Genomic DNA, 20,520 nt, shown 5'->3' with positions numbered 1-20,520 from the left:
TCTAAGAAGTACCAATCTGCCTACATCCTTCCCTTTTGAGATACGTCCCTAAAGCTGACAAAAGACTATATTCCCCCAACTGGGGAACTCCCTATCTCTGGCTGGCGGGTTTTTGGTTTCCCGCGTTTTACTAAAAATCAGCTGATATTCTAAAGAAATGGCTGCTGTTTTCCAAATCAAATTAATTAATGGATAGCTGGGTAGACGAATGATCTATAAACGTCACTATATATAATATATATTAGATATATATATAGTATATATATATATATATATATATATATATATATATATATATATATATATATATATATATATATATATAGATATATATATATATATATATATATATATATTATATATATATAATATATATATATATATATTATATATATATATATATATAATATATATATAAATATATTATATATATATAATATATATATATATATATATTATAGTATTATAATATATATATATATATATAATATATATATAATATATATATATATATATATATATATATATATATATATATATATATATATATATATATAATATATATATATATATATATATATATATATATATATATATATATATATATATATTATATATATATATATATATATATATATAATATATATAATATATATATATATATATATATAAATATATATATTATATATATATATATATATATATATATATACTATATATTATATATATATATATATATATATTATATATATATATATATATATATATCTATTATATATATATGTATATTTTGGGTTTTTTTTTTTTTTTTTTTTTTAAAAAAAAAAAAAATTAAAAAATTAAATATAATTATATAATATATATATATATATATATATAATAATATATATTAATTTATAATTCATATTCATATTCACATACACACATTATATATCCATACATATATAAATACATATGTTGTGCCTACTTATGTTGTGGTTAGTTTTTATTTTTAATTCTCTTCGTTATGTTGCGTGGCGTACTTACGAGTTCTTATTCTCTCACTTCTTCTTCTTTGTTTTCGTTGTTACGGGTAATGTTTGAAAGGTTATTTATCATATGGGCTAACCTTCATCTATCACTAGTTACGATTGAGTTTCTTCTCTCGTAGGAACATTTAGTTTATTTATTCTTCACTAAGTCTCTCAGGAGGTACTTTATATGATAAAAACAGGGGTTGTATATCTTTGGGAGACTGGGCAAGTTAAACACCTCTTTTTATAAAAATTACTTATAATTGAATAAACACAGTTTACACACTTTACACTACACTTGGAACAGAGTGAGAAGGAACGCAGCCTTCCCGTATACGGTCTGGTTCTTGACTACTTTTCTCTGGCACTTCAAATGAAGTTTCGACCTAACTACTTCTTCTAGCTCCTCCTCAAATTTCCTTTAGGACACCTCCTACTTCTTCATGAATGGCCTTCATTACTTCCGGTGCCACCTCTAGATTTGTCTGATTGGTTTCGTCCCTCGACGGTAACCACCCACTGAAAGAGTCAAAGTTCAACTTTTCTGGTGAGGTTAGCACCTACTGTTTTTCCCAAACGAGTGCCAATGTTTGGTCTGGTTTACGAAACTGCTATTCGTGCAGACTTATGCTGTACACATCTACTCCCTTTTTCTACCTTTACTTCTGGTAGATCCTTCATCACTCTGCTTTCACTATATATATATTCTACCAGTGGTTTTCCTAACTAAGTTTTCCCTAGCTATTTCTAGACAGACTCTTATTGTTTCCTAACACATACACTAATGCATGCATATGCAGTCGTGGCTCTCTATGCTGACACCAGATATCTTGAACTATTCACATAGTTCCCAGGGTAAAATTGTAATTGCGACTGAATGACAAACATTTTGTTGATAGGGGTTAACAAAAATATTTGTGTTCAATCCAACTTTTCTTCAAGGTCAATTGCCCGAATATCTACTGTCATCATGAAATAAAAAATACAAGTTGTTCATTCAGCAATTTTGCTCCATACTAAATACTTTTATTTCATTTGTTTTCGAGTACCAGTCTCTCTCTCTCTCTCTCTCTCTCTCTCTCTCTCTCTCTCTCTCTCTCTCTCTCTCTCTCTCTCTTGTAGACTATTTTAGTAGCTATTACTTCGAATTCAACTCTCTCTCTCTCTCTCTCTCTCTCTCTCTCTCTCTCTCTCTCTCTCTCTCTCTCTCTCTCTCCGTTGCTGAAAATTAAAAGTGTCAGCGTTGTTTCCAATTGAGCCTGCTGTTTTGCTGTGTCACATGTTTGTATCTTGTTTTTTGATATATGGCACTACCTTTGCTAGGAGTGTATGGAATCGGTGGCCATGATGGAATGTACTCACACTCATTCTCATATACTAGTTTCTATAATCATGTTCATATGCATATTGTAGTTACCTACTATTGTTGTATGGCTTCTGTAAACATCTCTCCTATTTAGCCAATCTTTGCACCACACTCTCGTCTTTTCCTATATTCAGTGGTCCCCCCATATTCACGAGTGATGCGTACCAGAACCCCCCACAGATAGTTAGAATCTGTGAATGTTTGGAAGCCCCCCCTCTAAAAATGCTTATAAACTCCTATCCTGAACATGTACACACCAAAGTATATCTAAAAAGGCCATCCTACATCAAATATAATTTAAAATATCATCCTATTACGGTTCATATAAATCTTTGAAATATTAATGGTACTGTTTTAAAGTAAGTTTTACATTTTATGGTTATAAATACATATGTACGTACTGCATGACTTAGTTATGTATGTGAAAATAATCTAGGCCCCCCCCCCATAAGTAGGTATTCAGTCATGCACATTTTCTTTCATACAGTTACTATTTAAGACGTCCAGTTTTCTTTTTACAAGGGGAACAATTGTATGTAAAATCACAAGAGATAGAGAGAAAGAACAAAATATGTATGAACATTAAACAATTGTTTTACACTAGTACAACATACATAAATAGGGTACTCACCAGTGATGAATTTGCCGCGCAGTCCGATGAATGACAATGAAGATATGACTGCACAGCTAAGCAGAGGAGTTACATATCCTCTGAGGGCGCCTCTTCACCTTCAGGAGGCGCTTTGGGAGACACTGACTCAGGCGATTTTGGAGGCACTGACTCAGGCGATTCAAGGGGACTACTTCAGGCGATTCGGGAGGCTTTGGAGGGTCCTTCCTCGTTCGTGTGATGAACATTGTGATTGGCAGCTGTTGTCGTTGCTTCATGGTGGTGAGGGCTTGATTATAGGGCTCCAATGCTGTGTCAAGAATATTAGAAAACTTCAAGGAGCATTCCATGTAAGGATCCCATGTCACAACAAACCCCTGAAGGTCATTTATCATATTTTTAACTTGGGATAGGAGTTCCGAAGTCAGACCCTCCTCCTCCTCTTGTTCCTCTTCTGAACCTGGAGTGTCTTCTTCCTCACTAGCAGACTTCGTCAGCTCTTCCAAGTCCTGGTCTGTCAGGGGGTCAGAGTGGGCATCAATGAGGGTGCCAACTTCTTCCTCAGTGATACCATTAAAGCCCTCACCACCAAGAATTTTTGCCAACTGGACCTCCTTATTAATGGCCAAATGCTGGATTTCCTGAGGAGAAAAGCCTGTATAATTATGGACACAGTCTAGCCACAACTTACTCCAGCAAGCATTCAGGATCTCCTTCTTCATGTCCTTCAGTGACCAGTCGATGACAGACAGACACGTGGCAATCATGAATTTACGCCAATAATCTTTCAGCGTAAATTCACTGTCACAGTCCATTGTATCAAGAAGGTGCTAGAGAGAGTTCTCGGTGTAGAGTGCCTTGAAGGCATTGATGATGCCCTGATCCATAGGCTGGAGGAGAGAGGTGGTGTTGGGAGGGAGGAACTGGAGCTGGACTCCCTTTACCTTGTGATAAAGGTCAAGAGGGTGGCCACCAGCATTGTCCATTATGCGCAAGACCTTGAAGTTGATGTCCAAATTGGCCAGGTATTGCCTAACTTGAGAAATGAAGCTCTGGTGGAACCAGTACTCTGTAAGGACTTTGGTGATCCAGAGCTTGGGATTATGCATCCAGAAGACGGGCAGTAATGCCTTGTTCTTGTTCTTGAGTGCCCTGGGATTTGCAGCCTTGTAAATGAGGCCTGGTTTCAACATAGTCATCCGCATTTCTGCACATCAGGAGGGTCACCCTGTCCTTTTGTGCCTTGAATCTGGAGGCTTTATGTTCATCCTTCATAAGGTACGGCTGGGACGGCATCTTCTTCCAGAACAGGCCAGTTTCGTCCATATTGAAAACCTGTTCTGGGCGATATCCTTTCTCCTGGATTATTTTTTTGAATGCCTCTGGATATTTTGCGGCCACCTCTTTATCTGCAGATGCAGCTTCCCCATGCAGGGAAACAACTTTAGGTGGAAACTTTTCTGGAACCGGTGGAACCATCCTTTGCTCGCCTGAAATCCTTGGGGAGCTGAAGACAGTCCCGGTTGTGGCTCTTCTTCCTCTTCCTCTTGAGGAGCTGTTTCTTCAAAGCCCTAAGAATTCCAGTTGCCCTTCCTCATCGTTTTCCAGTGCCTCTACATCTCCAGCTTCAGCTTCCTCTTCCTCACCACCTTGTGAAGCAGTAGCAGTTGATAGCTGCTGGTAGAGCTGTCGTGCTTTCTGGCTTATGATCTTGGAGTCAAGGGGCACGTTCTTCTTCCTGCAGTCCTTGATCCAGAACACGAGTGCAGATTCCATTTTCACGATGGTTTTGTCTCTCACTGTGGACACAGCCTTTGCAGTGCCATAATACATCATACTTACACTTATTTCATTTTCTTTTTTCTTTATGCATCTCACCGTGCTCTCGTTCACTTTGAAATGGCAGCCGACCATGGCGTAACTTTTTCCCTCCTTCAACAAATTGAGAAGTTTCACCTTCTTGTTGAGCTTCATTACGGTCTTCTTTCTTTTAGCATCTTTTCCAGAAGCCTTAGAAGAAGCAGAGCACTTTTTAGGGTCCATTTTTGACATGATGCACACAGATATTTGCTGATATGTACACAAGAGCGTATTGTTTACATTCACGTATGCCCCGTAACTTTCTGCGCAGTGAGGCTGCCTGGGTACTAGATGCGTGATACCCATAATTCCATCACCACGAGATGGGGTCAGGTTTCAACTAATCAATGCTAAGTGTACAGCCAATGAGCGTCAAGGAAAATGAATGTGCAGACAACAGCCAATAGCGTGTCAAATATAATTTCGTTTGGGTACTGCTCTAAGAAGGCGTCACGGCGTCATAAGATTTGTTTATCTGCGGAAAGTTGGCTTGGGTAAAGCATCTTTTAAGAAAATCTGATTTTGTTACTGACATTTTGCTGTGATTACATGAAAGTATCATTTGAAAATTAATAAAGCTTTTTTATCATAAAAATTTATTTTGTCACGAAAATATACTTAGTACGTATGCATGAAAAATACATGTATGTGTACTGCATGCCGCAGACTGAAAAATACGTACTCTGCTACGTATACGTAATCCTGTTGTCTTACGTATTTTAGTTATGGTCTGCATACTTTTAGTATCACCCTAAAACACTTTATGTACATACATATCATATTTAGAAATCATCTTGAAACATTTCATAAAATGCACAGTCTGCACAATGCGTACCCAGTTAACCCAATACGTACGTAAGTTCAATGGCCTCTAGTGTGTGCGTTTTTTGCCTGTGCAGTAAACACTGCTACAGACTGAGATTTATTCTTTAAAATGGCCTCTAAATGTTCTGCTTCTCCTAAGGCTTCTGGCAAAGAGCCTAAGCGTCAGAGGCCCTCACAGTTAATGAGTGCTGAGGAGAAAATAGACATGATAGTCATGTTAAGAGAGGGCAGAACTCATAGAGAAGTAGCAGCCCATTACCACGCGACTGAAAGTGCAGTCACCTGCATTGAGATTGAATATGAGCGGGGCAAAATACTTGTGGAGGTTATTCTTGGGCAAGAACTTGCCTCCCTCTTTAGTAATGCTATCCCATCAATGGACCATTCCTTTAAGAAATTTCATGGTCTCTACAATTTGATCAGGGATGTCATGGAGGTACAGACAACAGTCAAGGCATGGGATAGAAATAAAGAAAGGGCCACAACTTTCATCAATGCTGTAAATGAAATAGTGAAGCCCTATCTTGATTTGTTTGTACAATTGTACAATTACCTCAAGATGGTGGTGGTGCCTCCTGAAATCCCTGACAAAGCGCCTCCTGAAGAAGGTGACGAGGCGCCCTCAGAGGATCTGTAACTCTTCTACTTTGCTGTTCAGTCTATCTTAATCGTCATTCATCAGGCTACACGGCTATATCATTATCATCTATAATCAACATTAATCACAAGTAAGTGCCGTATGATTTCATATTATTACGTACATACAGTAATACCCTGAACTTACATGAGGTTAGGTTCCAGACCCCCTTGCCCAGGGGAAGTTTTGTGTAAGTTTGGCACAGTCTCTGAAAATGCTTTGTTTGAGGAGTCACAGGGTGGAAATTTTTAATCTTTTATTTTCATAATTCTTGATTTTTCCAGGTTTATGCCAAAACTGATCCCAAGGCATCCAAAGCCCAGCATGGTGTATCAGCTTTTATTATAGAGAAAGGCATGAAAGGATTCAGCACAGCACAGAAGCTTGACAAACTTGGCATGCGAGGCTCCAATACTTGTGAACTTATCTTTGAAGATTGCAAAGTACCAGGTAGATGAAATTTTTGAATACTTTTGAAGATCACTTTTTGAGTCTTCATCTCTTGCATACATATATATAAATACATACATTTTTATTTACTAACAAATGTCATTCTTTTCAGCTTCAAATATGCTTGGTCATCTGAATAAAGGCATATATGTATTGTTTTCTGGTCTTGATCTGGAGAGACTAGTATTAGCAGCTGGACCTGTTGGGTATGTAAAATTATTTTTGTGCATGCATATATTTTTTTTAGTACATTGTACTTTGACCTCTGACTTATGATGGGGTTAGGTTCTGAGCCCTGACCTAGACTTCTACTCACATCCATCGGATCTAGGTTGGGGAGCCCATTTTGGGGAGGAAGGAAGTTTCTGGGACATGGTCCCTGGAACAGAGAAAACTGCACATCAATGTCAGGGAATTAAAGGCAATTCATTTGGGCCTTAAATTCTTTGTGACAGAGGGTTTCAACAAGACAAGTGGCAGTTCACTTGGACAACACCACATCCCTAACTTACATAAAGAAACAAGGAGGGACTTTTTATTTTTTCTGCGAGGCAGTAAAGACCACCTCCCCTAGACAAAGCAGAATCAAACTAGGATTGTCACTAATTTTATTCAAGGGAAATTAAATGTGTTAGCAGATGAGCTGAGCTGTCACAAACAGGTCCTCCCCACAGAATGGACTCTGGATCCATTGGTATGCACCGACCTGTGGAAACTTGGGAAAACCGACCCTTGATCTGTTTGCAACCTCCAAGAATCACAGCCATCCTCTGTTCTGTTCATCAGTCTTGGACCCTCTTGTGTGGGTAACAGTACAGGACTGGTCGAACAGGGACCTTCATGCATTTCCACCATTCAGCATGGTCAGGGAAGTTTTAAACAAGTTTTGAGCACATCAGAACATTTCAATGACCTTAGTAGCGCCATTCTGGCCTCTGAATGAGTGGTTCCCGGAGCTCCTCGGACAACTAGTGAACTTTTCAAGACTGCTGCCACTAAAACCCAGTCTTCTTAGACAGCCCCATTTCAGGCACTTTCATCGAGGATTATCCACTGTCCCTGACAGGATTCAGACTGTCAGGAAGCTCATTTGATCAAAAGGATTTTCAAGACCAGCTGCTTAGGCTATTGTGAGGTGTAGACGTCAATCCTCTAGCAAAGTCTACTAAGCTAAGTGGACAGTCTTCCACGACGGGTGTAGAAGACATAACGTCTCATCTCAGACATCTGTAGTGCAGATTGTAGATTTTTTGCTCTTTTTGTGATCCTCTAGAGGCCTGTCTTCCTCTACAATTAGAGGTTACAGAGCCATGCTGAACTTTGTTTTTCGTCACTTAGGTTAAGATCTGTCTCGGAACCAGGGTCTTTTTAATCTTATTGAGTCCTAAATGAGTTGGTGAGCTTCATGCTATTGATAATGGTTTCATGCAAGGAGATGCAGTCTGTTATTTTACCCTCAGTTTTATGGCCAAGGATGAGAGTCCATCCAAGTCCTGGCCTCATTTTTTTTGCCATTAAGAACTTAATGGAGATCTGGGCCCAGAAGAGGAAGAGAGGGTTTTTGCATAGGACTGAGAGAACCAGAGGACCTTCCAGTAACCTATGGTGCTCCGTTAAAAATCCTTCACAGCCCCTTTCTAAGAATACCTTGTCTTTCTTTCTAAGGGACCTTGTTACTGAGGCACAGTCCCAGATAAGAGAGGATGTCTTGCCCTTTTTTTTAAGTGAAAGCTGATGGAATCAGAGCAGTCACTACATTGTTAGCTTTTAGACAAAACTTGTCTCTCTCTTCTATTCTTCAATCAACATATTGGAGGTGCAATTTGATTTTTGTGACTCATTACTTATGTGAGGTTTTGGGAGATGAAGTGTAGGCGCATTCCTTCTTTCCTTTTTCCTCTTTGCTTTGATATTTGCTTTGATATAGGGTGTTGAGTTTTAAGGGAAACCTGGGGAGTGTATGGCTGGTGGTTTTGTATTACGTATTTGGAGTAAATTGACAGCATTTGAGGCACTGCTAGCCATCGGAAATGTCCTTCACTGTAAACTTCCCACATAAGTAGAGATACTCCATGGCTATACTGCCACACTACTACAGGTTAAGATGAGTACCAATCAGAGATAGTATCTACCTGCAAGAGCTATCTTACCATGTAAGGAAACAACAAGCATTGTATCAGTGCTAGCAACCTTTCTATTTTCAAATTCATTACCATTAGTACTAATTTTTTGGAATAGAATATGTCCATGTATCCCACCTCATGTCAATGTAATTACTTGGTAAGTTACTTATATGAAAATGTTAGGTAAGTTACTTATATGAAAATGTTATTTCCATGATAAGATCAAGTTTCATATATACTTACCAAGTAATTACAGAATTGGATCCCTCCCTCCCTCCCTTCGCGAGGACATAGGTTTAAAAAAAAATTGAAGCTCTTTGCTAAGTTATTCCTCTCTTCCCCAAAAGTTAGTGGGCCTAGTCACTTACACAAAAACAATAGAAGTGCTACCATGATTTTCAAAATTCAAGCTGCTTTGAAAGTTGAAACTATAGCTATGTAATTACTTGCTAAGTATATATGAAACTTAATTTTGTCATGAAAATAACATTTTGATTATTCTTGGAACATGTAGGAGGGTGAGGTTTGACAAAATGGTTCTTCACCCATGGGGTTCATGTATCTAACTCCTATTATGTCCTGCCTCAAACTTGAACAGACTTAGCCTTTGGCCACTAAAAACATTACCTAACATATAAACTCATGGTTAATATGTTATAGCTCATCTGGCTTTGAATTGTAGCTTTGTGGTAGACATGAAAAATTACTCTGATGAAATTTGATAACCTGTGACTTTAAGATGACCAATCCCTTGTGTATTGTTGATGGTTAGTGCATGAAAGTCGTCTTGAATTCCCTTCCCATAAATCCAGAAAAAATAAAGTTCATTTCGAAAATCAGCCTTAATAAAAAATTCAAGGCAATTTGATAAATTCACATTGTATCCAACCCTTGTTCATGTTGACATGTTGAATTTTTTGTAATGAAGGTTGATTAATGTTTCTGATAATGAATTTTGCTTCTTTGTTTTAGTTTTATTTTATTGCACATTTAGTTTCATCATTGCATCTGAAGAGCCTCTGTGAAATTTTGCCTCTCATGTCATCCCTGTGTATTCACTTCCACAAATCTATAGTCATCTCCAACCCTCCTACTTATGGTTCTCGTCCAAGCAGGCCTGAGTCTTACAACTCTTCTGGTACTCAAAGTAGCTCAATTGACTCCATCTTGTACTATTCTCCTTACAGCGGAGTAAAGGACATATCCATCCTCACTTCATTATTATTTAGTACTATATATGTGGAACTTTCCATAATTTCCTGTATGTATCATTTCTCATTCCACTGTGCCATCTGACTCCTAATTATAATTCCTAAAGCTTTATTAGCAGATCAACAGGATCTTAAAGAAATATTTGGTTTATTCTACCATGATTCAGATGCTGGAATGTGTTTTTGTAGTTTTCTGAACTATATTATTCTGGAAAAGTAAAGCTAAAAAATCATCCTCAAGTTTGTGATGGTCCATGGATTTAGTTCCATGCAAAACTTACGCCCTGTGCTATTTTAACTTGTGGCCCAAAATCAGTCTCTTTCCTCTAGTTTTATCTCCTCTAGTATAACCCACAAGGACACTTGACAGTCATTGTTAGGATGGTTAGATGCAAAGTACAAAGCCAGAGCAGCTAAAAATCTTAATCACAGGCTAATTATGTCACAGCAACGGATGAACATGAATTGAGATCAACATCCCTGTGGAGTATCCCTGTTTGTCAGGTTAAGTTGATTTGTAACATATATAACGAACTGATTTAAATATGGTATTGCAATACACTCCCTGAACACCTGAATTAGCCGTGGTCACTGACCAGCCAGAACTATATCCCCACAGATTTACCCACAAAGTGGGTAATTTTAACTTGGCGCTATCAACGCAAGTAAAATCTAGTCAAATGAGTTACCTGTGTCACTGTTGGCAACACTGCTGCAAATACTGGCCACGCCTGACTCCTACATATAGTACATATATATGTATGGCCTTGGAATTCTGGAATACAACCTTGGCATTGTATTACAACTACGCTCTTGGGTTTTGCTCCAATTTTTTATTGATTTGGACCTTCTCCTGGTATTGACTGGCTTGGACTGGACTTGAGATGGACAAGCTACATAAAAAAACGCTGTCAGCCAATGCCTCTATGTCTGCTGTGCCTTCCGAGCAAGTTGCTGGGAGAAATGTCGAAGTTCATTAGGACTGCTCTACATGCAAGTGGAGGATGAGTACACTCGAACATGGTAGACATTTCCTTATGTATTACTTGTAGGAAGGTTCAGTGCAGCGTCAGACAGACATGAGGATGTTTTTTCATGTTTGTTCTTGTCCGCCGCTGCCTGCCGCTCTTCCGAAAATATAGTTAAAAAGTGCAAATTTAGCGATCATCGTGTCAATTTTTTAAATGTTCATGCTTTTATGTTTAAAATGTGTATGGAAATGTATTACGTATAGGTTAGTATTTTTATTTTTCTACATAAATATGACACAAATTACGGCAGCTTTTGTAAGTACCCTCCTCGTATATCAGAGGATATTTTTTCATGTTCGTTCTTGTCCGCTGCTGTTCCGAAAAAATGCTTTACAAAGACTTCACGTGGTTATATTTTATTAATTTGGGAGCTAATTATAACTCATTTTGCTAATGAAACTTGCTTTTTGTTATAAGTTTTCATGTTTTTTTATGTTTAAAATAGGTATGAAAAATGTATTACAGGGTACAGGCGGCCCTCAGTTAGCGGCAGGGGTTCCGTTCCTGGCCACCGACGCCAAGCGATTTTCGACGTTGAGCGATTTTAAAGCCTACGGCCGCCGCACACCTTCTTTCGAAACTAGACCAGTCAAAGGTGCCGTAATCCCACAACGGCGCAATAAGTAAAATTATATTTATGCAGTATAGTACTATAGAATTTACTGTACAGTACATGTGGGTGTCTAGAGTATGTAAAGATATAATAAAGTTTATACAGTGTACAGGTAGCTGTAGTGTTCAGGTTATGATCATTAGTCTTACGATAGTTCGATTTTATGAGAGATCAAATTACAATGGCCTAACTTTATCCATCTTCTAGTTACATAAGTTCAATAACAGCAAAAGAGAATGATGAAAGTGTGGTTTTAACGTTATACTCGTTGTGTGAACGTGTACAGCCATGAACAACCGAACGAGAAACGACTGTTTTTTTTTTCTAAGTACGTACAACCGAACTGGATAACATGTTTGGCTTGTATTTCGATCATCGTACTACAGTGCAACATTGCCGTATTTGTTATAAATGGCGTTATGTATAGAATAGAACTGACATATCTTAATGTAATAACTTTATTCGCTATAGATCAGAGATCAATATAGATTAAAGATCAACCGGGAAATATACCGTTAAATTTAAACCTATTTATAACTGAAGCTGAGAAAACTGTTCAAGCTGCTAATGACTATTATCGTACATCGGCAACAAGAATAAAACTGCAGTAAACGTCTGCCATCACACACAACTGTAGATAAAATTGGGATAAAATCATTTTAATCAAAACTACTGTGCTTGAAAGAACACATTTTACTGTTGGTTTCACGCCGATATAAGATAAATAACGTAAAGTTCGTATTACGATGATATAAAGGATTATTGCGAACGGAATCACGTAATTTTTTACGCAATAAACATGCCGCCAACGTAATCTGTTAACGAAAAAAATACTAGTAGTTCACATTCACAACGAGACATATTCAATAAATATTTCCACCTAAAAACACGCTGTATAAGGAAAAATAATTTTGTCTCATATAAGTCAAGTATATAGATATTCGTTTATGCTAACTAGAAGCAAGAGCATTCGCTCAGAATTGCGTTATGGTGAAACAAACTCGTATTCATCAGCTGATTTCAAACCACAACATTGGCCGCTCCGCGGAATACGGGCTTAAGTTTGCCGTAGTATTTTAAAATACAATAATATGAGAATACATACAATATTCTTGGATACAGTGAAATAATGTATAACTATTTAAAGGATTTATGGAAAAGATGCATAATTAATAAAATAACACAATGCATTTTTCGGAACTGGCGGACAAGAACGAACATGAAAAACCATCCCCTGACAACGTGGAGCGTAGTTACAAAGGCTGCCTTAATTTGTATCTTATTTCTGTACAAAAATGAAAATACCTTTACGTAATATATTTTCATACACATTTTAAACATAAAAGCATAAACATTTGAAAATCGACACATCGATCGCTAAATTTGCACTCTTTTTATCTCGATATTTTCGGTAGAGCGGCAGACGGCGGCATACAAGAACGAACTTGAAAAAAAAACAACGTAGTTGATAACTTGAAGGGGAGTTTCAAAAGCTGCCTGTTTATCATATTTCTGCACAGAAATAAAAATACCCTATTCGTAATACATTTTCATACATATTTTAAACATAAAAGCATAAACATTTATAAAATCGGGGACACATCGATCGGCTAATTTGCACCTTTCTTTTTTTTTATTAAATCGATATTTTTTCGGAAGAAAAGCGGCAGGCGGTGGGCTTTACCAAAGAAAAGAACATGAAAAAATATCGTATTGATAACGTGGAAGGGCAGTTTCAAAAGCTGCCTTTGTATCATATTTCTGTACAGAACAAAAATGCCCTTTCACGTAATACATTTTCATACACATTTAAAAAACAAAAGCATGAACATTTATGAATCGACACATCCATAGCTAAATTTGCACTTAAGTAACTCGATATTTTTGGAAGAGCGGCAGACGGCGGCATACAAGAACGAACTTGAAAAAAAACAACGTAGTTGATAACTTTAAGGGGAGTTTTCAAAAGCTGCCTGTTTTATTATATTTCTGCACAGAAAAAAATACCCTATTCGTAATACATTTTCATACACCATTTTAAACATAAAGCATAAACATTTATAAAATCGACACATCGATCGCTAATTTGCACTTTTTTTAAATCGATATTTTCGGAAGAGCGCCAGGCGTCGGCTTACAAGACAAAGAACATGAAAAAATATCGTATTTGATAACGTGAAGGGCAGTTTCAAAAGCTGCCTTTGTATCATATTTCTGTACAGAAATAAAAATGCCTTTCACGTAATACATTTTCATACACATTTTAAACAAAAGCATGAACATTTATGAATCGACACATCCATAGCTAAATTTGCACTTATGTAACTCGATATTTTCGGCATAGAACAGCGTCAGAGGCATATATTTTACCCTAATACCTACGTAATAACTCTCCATAAAATTTGTTAATATAATTTGCATAACCTTTATGGTCTGAACGGCATTTCTACAAATGTATGGACTCGTTAGACAACGGCGCTAGCGGCGCTGTTAACTGAAATTTGTGCCGTAAAGATACCTTTAAAATGCCTTATTTTTTTAATGAATATTTTTGACGACCGCCGTAAAACCGATTCGCCGTTGAGTGATTGCGCCGTTAACCGCGGGCTGCCTGTATTTTTTTTTTTATTTTCGTACATAAATATGATACAGTGGCAGTACGCATGTCCATTTGAAGTCTTTTTGCATGGTGTTTTTACTTTGCATGGCACTAGTGGTTATTCAGCAACGGGACCATTGGCTTTACGTAACTTCCGAACCACGTCGAGAGTGAATTTCTATCACCAGAAATACACATATCTCACTCCTCAATGGAATGCTCGAGAATCGAACTCGCGGCCACCGAGTAACAGCCCTTCACATGATGAAGACAATAGGTTGTTCAGTCGCACCTGAATAATAATATTTTAATTTATATAATTGAATCATGGTTTTATAACAAACTATATTTACAATTGTTGCATAATTGATTTTAAAAGACAAAACTCAGGTATACATTCAATTTTGCAACACTGCAATTTGTTTGTTTTTCCATGGGATAGAAGTACAAAATATAACTGTGTAACTCGGTCGATTTTTTGCTTTGTTACGAGAGCAAAAAATTGAGGTCAGACCTACGAGCTTGAGATGTCACTGTTATGTAGATGGCATAGTGATGAAAATTAGGATAAGCACAGAAGAAAAAGTAAATAGTATGCATCTTTTCCATAAATCTTTAAAAAGTTGTAAATTACTTCACTGTATCCAATAATATTGTATGTCTTCTCATATTATTGCATTATAAAATACTACGGGAAATCTAATCTAATGTTTTGGTTTGGAAATCGGCTGATGGCGAATATGAATTTGTTTCGCCATATTTAATGCAAATCTTGAGTAAATTTTCTTGCTTTCAGTTAGCATAAACGAATATTATCTAGATACTTGACTTATATGAGACAAGGTTATGTTTCCTTATACGATGTGTTTTTAGGAGGAAATATTACTTGAATATGTCTCGTGATTGTGAACTATTTTTTTTTTTTTTTTTCGTTAACAGATTACGTTGATGACATGTTTATTGAGTAAAACAATACATAATTCCGTTCTCAATTTTTCTTTATATTGTTGTAATATGAATTTTATGTTATTTATCTTTTATCAGTGTGAAACGAACAGTAGTTTTGATTAAAATGATTGTATCTCAATTTTATCTATGGTTATGTTTGATGGCATACCTTTACTGGAGTTTTATCTTTGTTGCCGAAGCACGATAATGGTCATTAGCAGCTTGAACAGTTCTCAGCTTCAGCTATAACTAGGTTTTAATTTAACAGTATATCTCCCTATTGATCTTTGATATATATAGATATTTGATCTATTGTGAATAAAGTTATTACATTAAGATATCTCAGACCTATTCTACATAACATCATTTATAACAACTACGGTAATAGTGCACTATAGTATGATGATTGAAATACAAGCCGAACGGCTGTTGTTGTCCAATTCGATTGTACTTAGAAAAAATAAAAAGTTGTTTCTCATTTGGTTGTTCATGGCTGTGCACTTTTACGCAAAGAGTATAACGTTAAAACCATTCTTTCATCATTCTCTTATGCTGTTTTTGAACTTATGTAACTAGAAGATGGGATAAAGTTAGGCTATTGTAATTTAGTCTCTCATAAAATCGGATTATCGTAAGACAAATTATCATAACTTGAACACTACAGCTACCTGTACACTGTATAAAACCTTATTATATCTTTACATACTCTAGACACCCAAAGGATTAAAGCTAGGCTTTTTTCACTTTACAGTATTTATAATATTATAATGTACTGTACAGTACTACTGTATAGTGAATTCTATAGTACCATACTACATAAATATAATTTTATTTATTGCACTGTTGCGGGATTACGGCGCCGTTTGACTGGTCTAGGGCACTATTAACTCTAGTATTCCAAAAGAAGGTCTGCTGCGGCCGTAGACTTTAAAATTGCATAGCGTCAAAAATCGTTGAGCACCGGCGGCCAGAAATGGAATCCCTGCCGCTAACTCAGGGCTGCCTGTATACCATGTTTGTCGTCTTGCGGAAAAGAGGTCTTTTAACTATGTTGACATTTTAACATAGCTAATTACGGTCTCTTGTGCTGTATAAATCAGAAATCATAAGGAATTTGTACATTTCATTACTTTCCAAAAATATTCCCTCAGGTGACGGAATTCGGTAGTATGATGTCTTCATCTGTTTAGTAGTTGAGGTTTCGTTAGTCGTTCTTGTGGTAATTCCATTAAGCTTTTTGTCAATTACAGTTACATATGTATTACCAGTCGTGTGATCATATACAATTACAACTGAAATTAATATTCAATAGACTAAAGATTTATACTTAAAATTACCACAAGAAAATGTGTAATTGATTACATTTCAATTAAATTACAATTTCCAAATTGCCTCAACATACAGCCCCATTGTAAAAGGGGCGTGGCCTAGGCAGGCAGAGATGCCAACTAGTCAGTTTCCTTCACTTCAGATGCAACCATCTCACTTGGTTTCAGTGAATGTTCTTGTTCCTAGTTAGCATAAATGAATATCTACATATTTTACTTATATGGAATGAAGTTATATTGTTTATCTTACGACGTGTTTTCAAGTCCAAATTTGACTAATACATCACAATTTGAACTTTTTTTTTCTATGTTAATAGATTGCATAAATTTCAGCGATTTCATTCGTTTTTACTTGTTTTCATCGGTATTATGAGCTTTATGTTACAGGCAGTCCCCGGCTTATGACGGGTTTGGCTTATGGCGTTCTGAGATTACAATGCTTTTCAATTATATTTATCAGAAATTATTTCCATGTTTACAACGCAGGTTCTAGGGTTACGGCGCTTACAGCACTGATTTGGCAGAAGAAATATAACTCCAAAAATGCAAAATAATCAGTATTTGAAGGTTTTTTGATGAAAAATGCAATAAGAATGCAATTTACATAGTTTATAATGCACCAAAGCATTAAAAGTAAGGTTTTCTTAAGATTTTTTATGATGTTCCGGCTTACAAGAATTTTCGGCTTACAACGCATCTCAAGAACGGAACCCCCGTCGTAACCCGGGGACTGCCTGTATTTATCTTTTATCAGTTTGAAAACAACAGTAAATTAGCTCTTCCTGCTAGTGAAAGGAGGTGAACGTGGACTGGTGTAATCAAGTACCAGCGCTCAGCACTCTATGTACAGCCAAGTTCTTTTTGAAAGCCAGAGAGGGACCAATACCTCTGACGTCATGCCCTCTAGCCTGCACAGACGTGGTGGTGGAATCATCAAGAGTCAAGTTAGCCGTTTGATGGCTTCCCGTAGCCAAAAAGAGATAGTATTCTTTAAGACACCTCTTTCTTTGTACGGCCTGTGCTAACGAAAAGTCTGCAGCAGCCTGGTCTAAGGTGCCGAGTCCTTTTAAGATAGCTATGCAGGGCCCAGACAGAGCACAACAAAAGCTCTTGAGCATCACCACCCACAAAGTCAGTCAGTGATAGAATGGAAAACGAAGTGAACTTGACATCATGCACGGAGGGATTTTGGGTCTTGGTCACGAATTCCGGGACAAATCGAAGGACATCGACCCCCAACCCCTGGTGTGCTTCACCTCATAGCTCAGACCGTGGAGCACTCCTACCCTCTTGGAAGGTGCCAAAGCCAGAAGGAAAACTGTCTTGAGCGTCAGGTTCCTGTCAGATGAGCAACGCAAGGGCTCATATGGACTTAGTGAAGCTCTTAAGAACCAAGGAAACATCCCACGTTGGAGGCTTGAGCTCTCTAGGAGAACTCGACTGCTCAAACCTTTTTACTAGCATGGAAAGTTCCCAGGAAGAGGAGATGTCGATACCCTTAAGACGTAACACCAAATTCAGTGCCACCCTAAAGCCTCTAATAGCAGAAATGGACAAACGTTTCTCGTCTCTGAGGAAGGTTAAAAAAGTTTGCTTTTTGCTGAATAGAGGTTGCAAGTGGAGAAAAACCCTGTTTACGACACCAATCACAGTAGATCGCCCATTTGCCTTTCGGTAAACTGCGGAGGTCGAATTTCTTTTTAAGACTGTTGGACAAGTGCCCAGCTGTTTTCTGAGAAAGGCCTCTCGCCCGGAGGAGATACTTGATAGCCTCCAACCGTGAAGAGACAGGGATTATACTGACTGGTGGAACCTTCCGTATGGGGGTGACACAGAAGATGTCGCCCAGGGGGAATCTCCCTCGGAACCTCTGACAACGACGACAGCAGATCTGGAAACCATTCTGCCTGAGGCCACAGAGGGGCTACCAAAGATATCCTGAGACCCTGTGAACTTATCAGCCTGTTCAGAACCTGACGGATCAAACAAAACGGAGGGAAGGCATACACCTCCAGGTTGTCCCAGGGATGTTGGAATGCGTCCTCTGCCAATGCTAAAGGATCTGGAACCACTTAACAGAACGCCTCCAACTTCCTGTTGAAGCATGTCGCGAAAAAGTCCAGCATGGGTCTCCCCTAAACCTGGAAAAGCTTGTCTGCCACCACTTGATGAAGGGACCACTCTGTGTCTAGGATCCGATCACGGTGACTGAGTTTGTCTGCGACCCCATTCCATTTCCCTGGGATATACCTGGCTGAGAGTTCTACCAAATTGCTGACCGCCCACTGGTGAAGCTCGACAGTCCAGGCGTAAGTTTAATGTGAAACCAGGCCTCCCTGTTAGTTCACATAGGCTACCACCGTGGTGTTGTTCGACATGAGAATGACAGAATGACCCTCTACCTTCCCCCAAACCTCCATCACACGCGAGGGGCCGTCCGAGAACTGAAGAAGTCCAGTGGGAAAGAATGCAGAGGAACATCCTTCAACAGATTCTGGTCATCCAGCCACCAACGAAGGTCTTCTTTCACTTCCAGAGACAGAGGAACCATAAACGGGAAAGTCCCCCGCCGGAGATCAGAATACTCCCAGTCTCCATTGCAGAGACCGAAGATGAAGACGCCCATGAGGGACCAACTTCTCCAGGGAAGATAACACTCCCAGAAGAACCTACCACTGATGAGCTGACTGATGTGACTTTGACAGGAAGTTGCGCGCTACCGCCCGCATCTTCTCCAATCTCTGATCTGGCGGGAAAACTTTGTCACTGTCGTATCGATGCCCATGCCCAGGTACAGAATCCATTGAGTGGGTACGAGGTTCAACTTTTCCTGGTTGACTAATATGCCCAGGTCCACACAGAACCGAAGTAGATGACCCCTGTCCTGCCGCAGCTTCTCCCTGGAAACTCCAAGACTAACCAATCGTCGAGGTACCTTCAGCAAATAGATCCCCTGAGCATGGGTCCAACTTGATACGAGAGAGAAGACCCTTGTGAGCACTTGAGGGGCTGTCATCAGCCCGAAACATAAGACTTTGAACTCGAAGATCTTGTCCGTAAGAGAGAAGCGAAAGAACTTCCTGGACGTGGGGTGAATAGGTGATTTGGAAGTATGCATTCCTTAAGTCTATCGACAGCATGAAGTCATCTTCCCTCACGGCTGCCAACACTGAGCGCGGGATCTCCATCTTGAACCGTGTCTTTCTGACGAAGTGATTCAAGGTGGATAAGTCGATCACAGGCCTCCATCCTCCCGACACGTTGGGCACCAAGAAGATGTGACTGTAAAACCCCGGGGATGGACGCACTATTTCCTCTAACGCATCCTTGTCCAGCATTTCTTGCACTTCCTCCCGAAGAGCCAAGAACTTCAGAGAATCTGGAGGATATGCCTTCCTGAGCTGCGGCTTGTCCGACAGAGGAGGAGAGAAGTTGAATGGTAGTAGGTAACCCACCCGAAGGACATCTACCACCCACTTCTCTGCCCCATAACTCTGCCACTAGGCCCAATGGCCAGCAAGGCACCCACTACCCATGGCGCAGGAGAGGGAGAGCCGCCTAACCTACCGATGGCCCCCTTTACCTCTTAGCTAAAGGAATGAGAGCGAAAGGGGCGTTGATCTTCAGGCTTAAGCTGTGTCGAACGGGAAGGCCCTGCCGAACTCAAGGTCCTCGATGGCCTACCAAAACCGATCCCCTCGACTGCTGCTGGACCGGGGGAGGAGGAGGAGCCGGACGTCTCCGAGGATGAGACTCCGACCTAGACATGGCCTGGTGTACCAGTTGGTCTTTGGTGTCAGCCCGGCGCCGGTCTATTACATTTTCGAGTTCTGTCCGAGGAAAAAAAATTGGGACTCCAACAGATCTCCGTCCCTCCTAATCAGAAGAAGATTAGCCCATAAATTG

The 20,520-nt window shown here is 38.7% G+C and overlaps 1 protein-coding gene across 1 annotated transcript in view; it reads left to right on the top strand.

The window, feature by feature from the left end:
• The window catches only part of LOC135211228 (isovaleryl-CoA dehydrogenase, mitochondrial-like), a gene marked incomplete in the record, with an annotated part of 108,421 nt that overhangs the window by 63,458 nt on the left and 24,443 nt on the right, over positions 1-20,520 (top strand). Inside the window, 2 exon segments of the mRNA XM_064244485.1 lie at positions 6,596-6,761; positions 6,874-6,967. Coding sequence (XP_064100555.1) covers positions 6,596-6,761; positions 6,874-6,967 — 260 coding nt within the window.

This window comes from Macrobrachium nipponense, chromosome 4, assembly GCF_015104395.2.
Source record: "Macrobrachium nipponense isolate FS-2020 chromosome 4, ASM1510439v2, whole genome shotgun sequence".
In the NCBI taxonomy this organism is placed as follows: Eukaryota; Metazoa; Arthropoda; class Malacostraca; order Decapoda; family Palaemonidae; genus Macrobrachium; species Macrobrachium nipponense.
The sequence above is the reverse complement of the archived record's forward strand: the minus strand, read 5'-3'. Positions and strand labels throughout refer to the sequence as shown.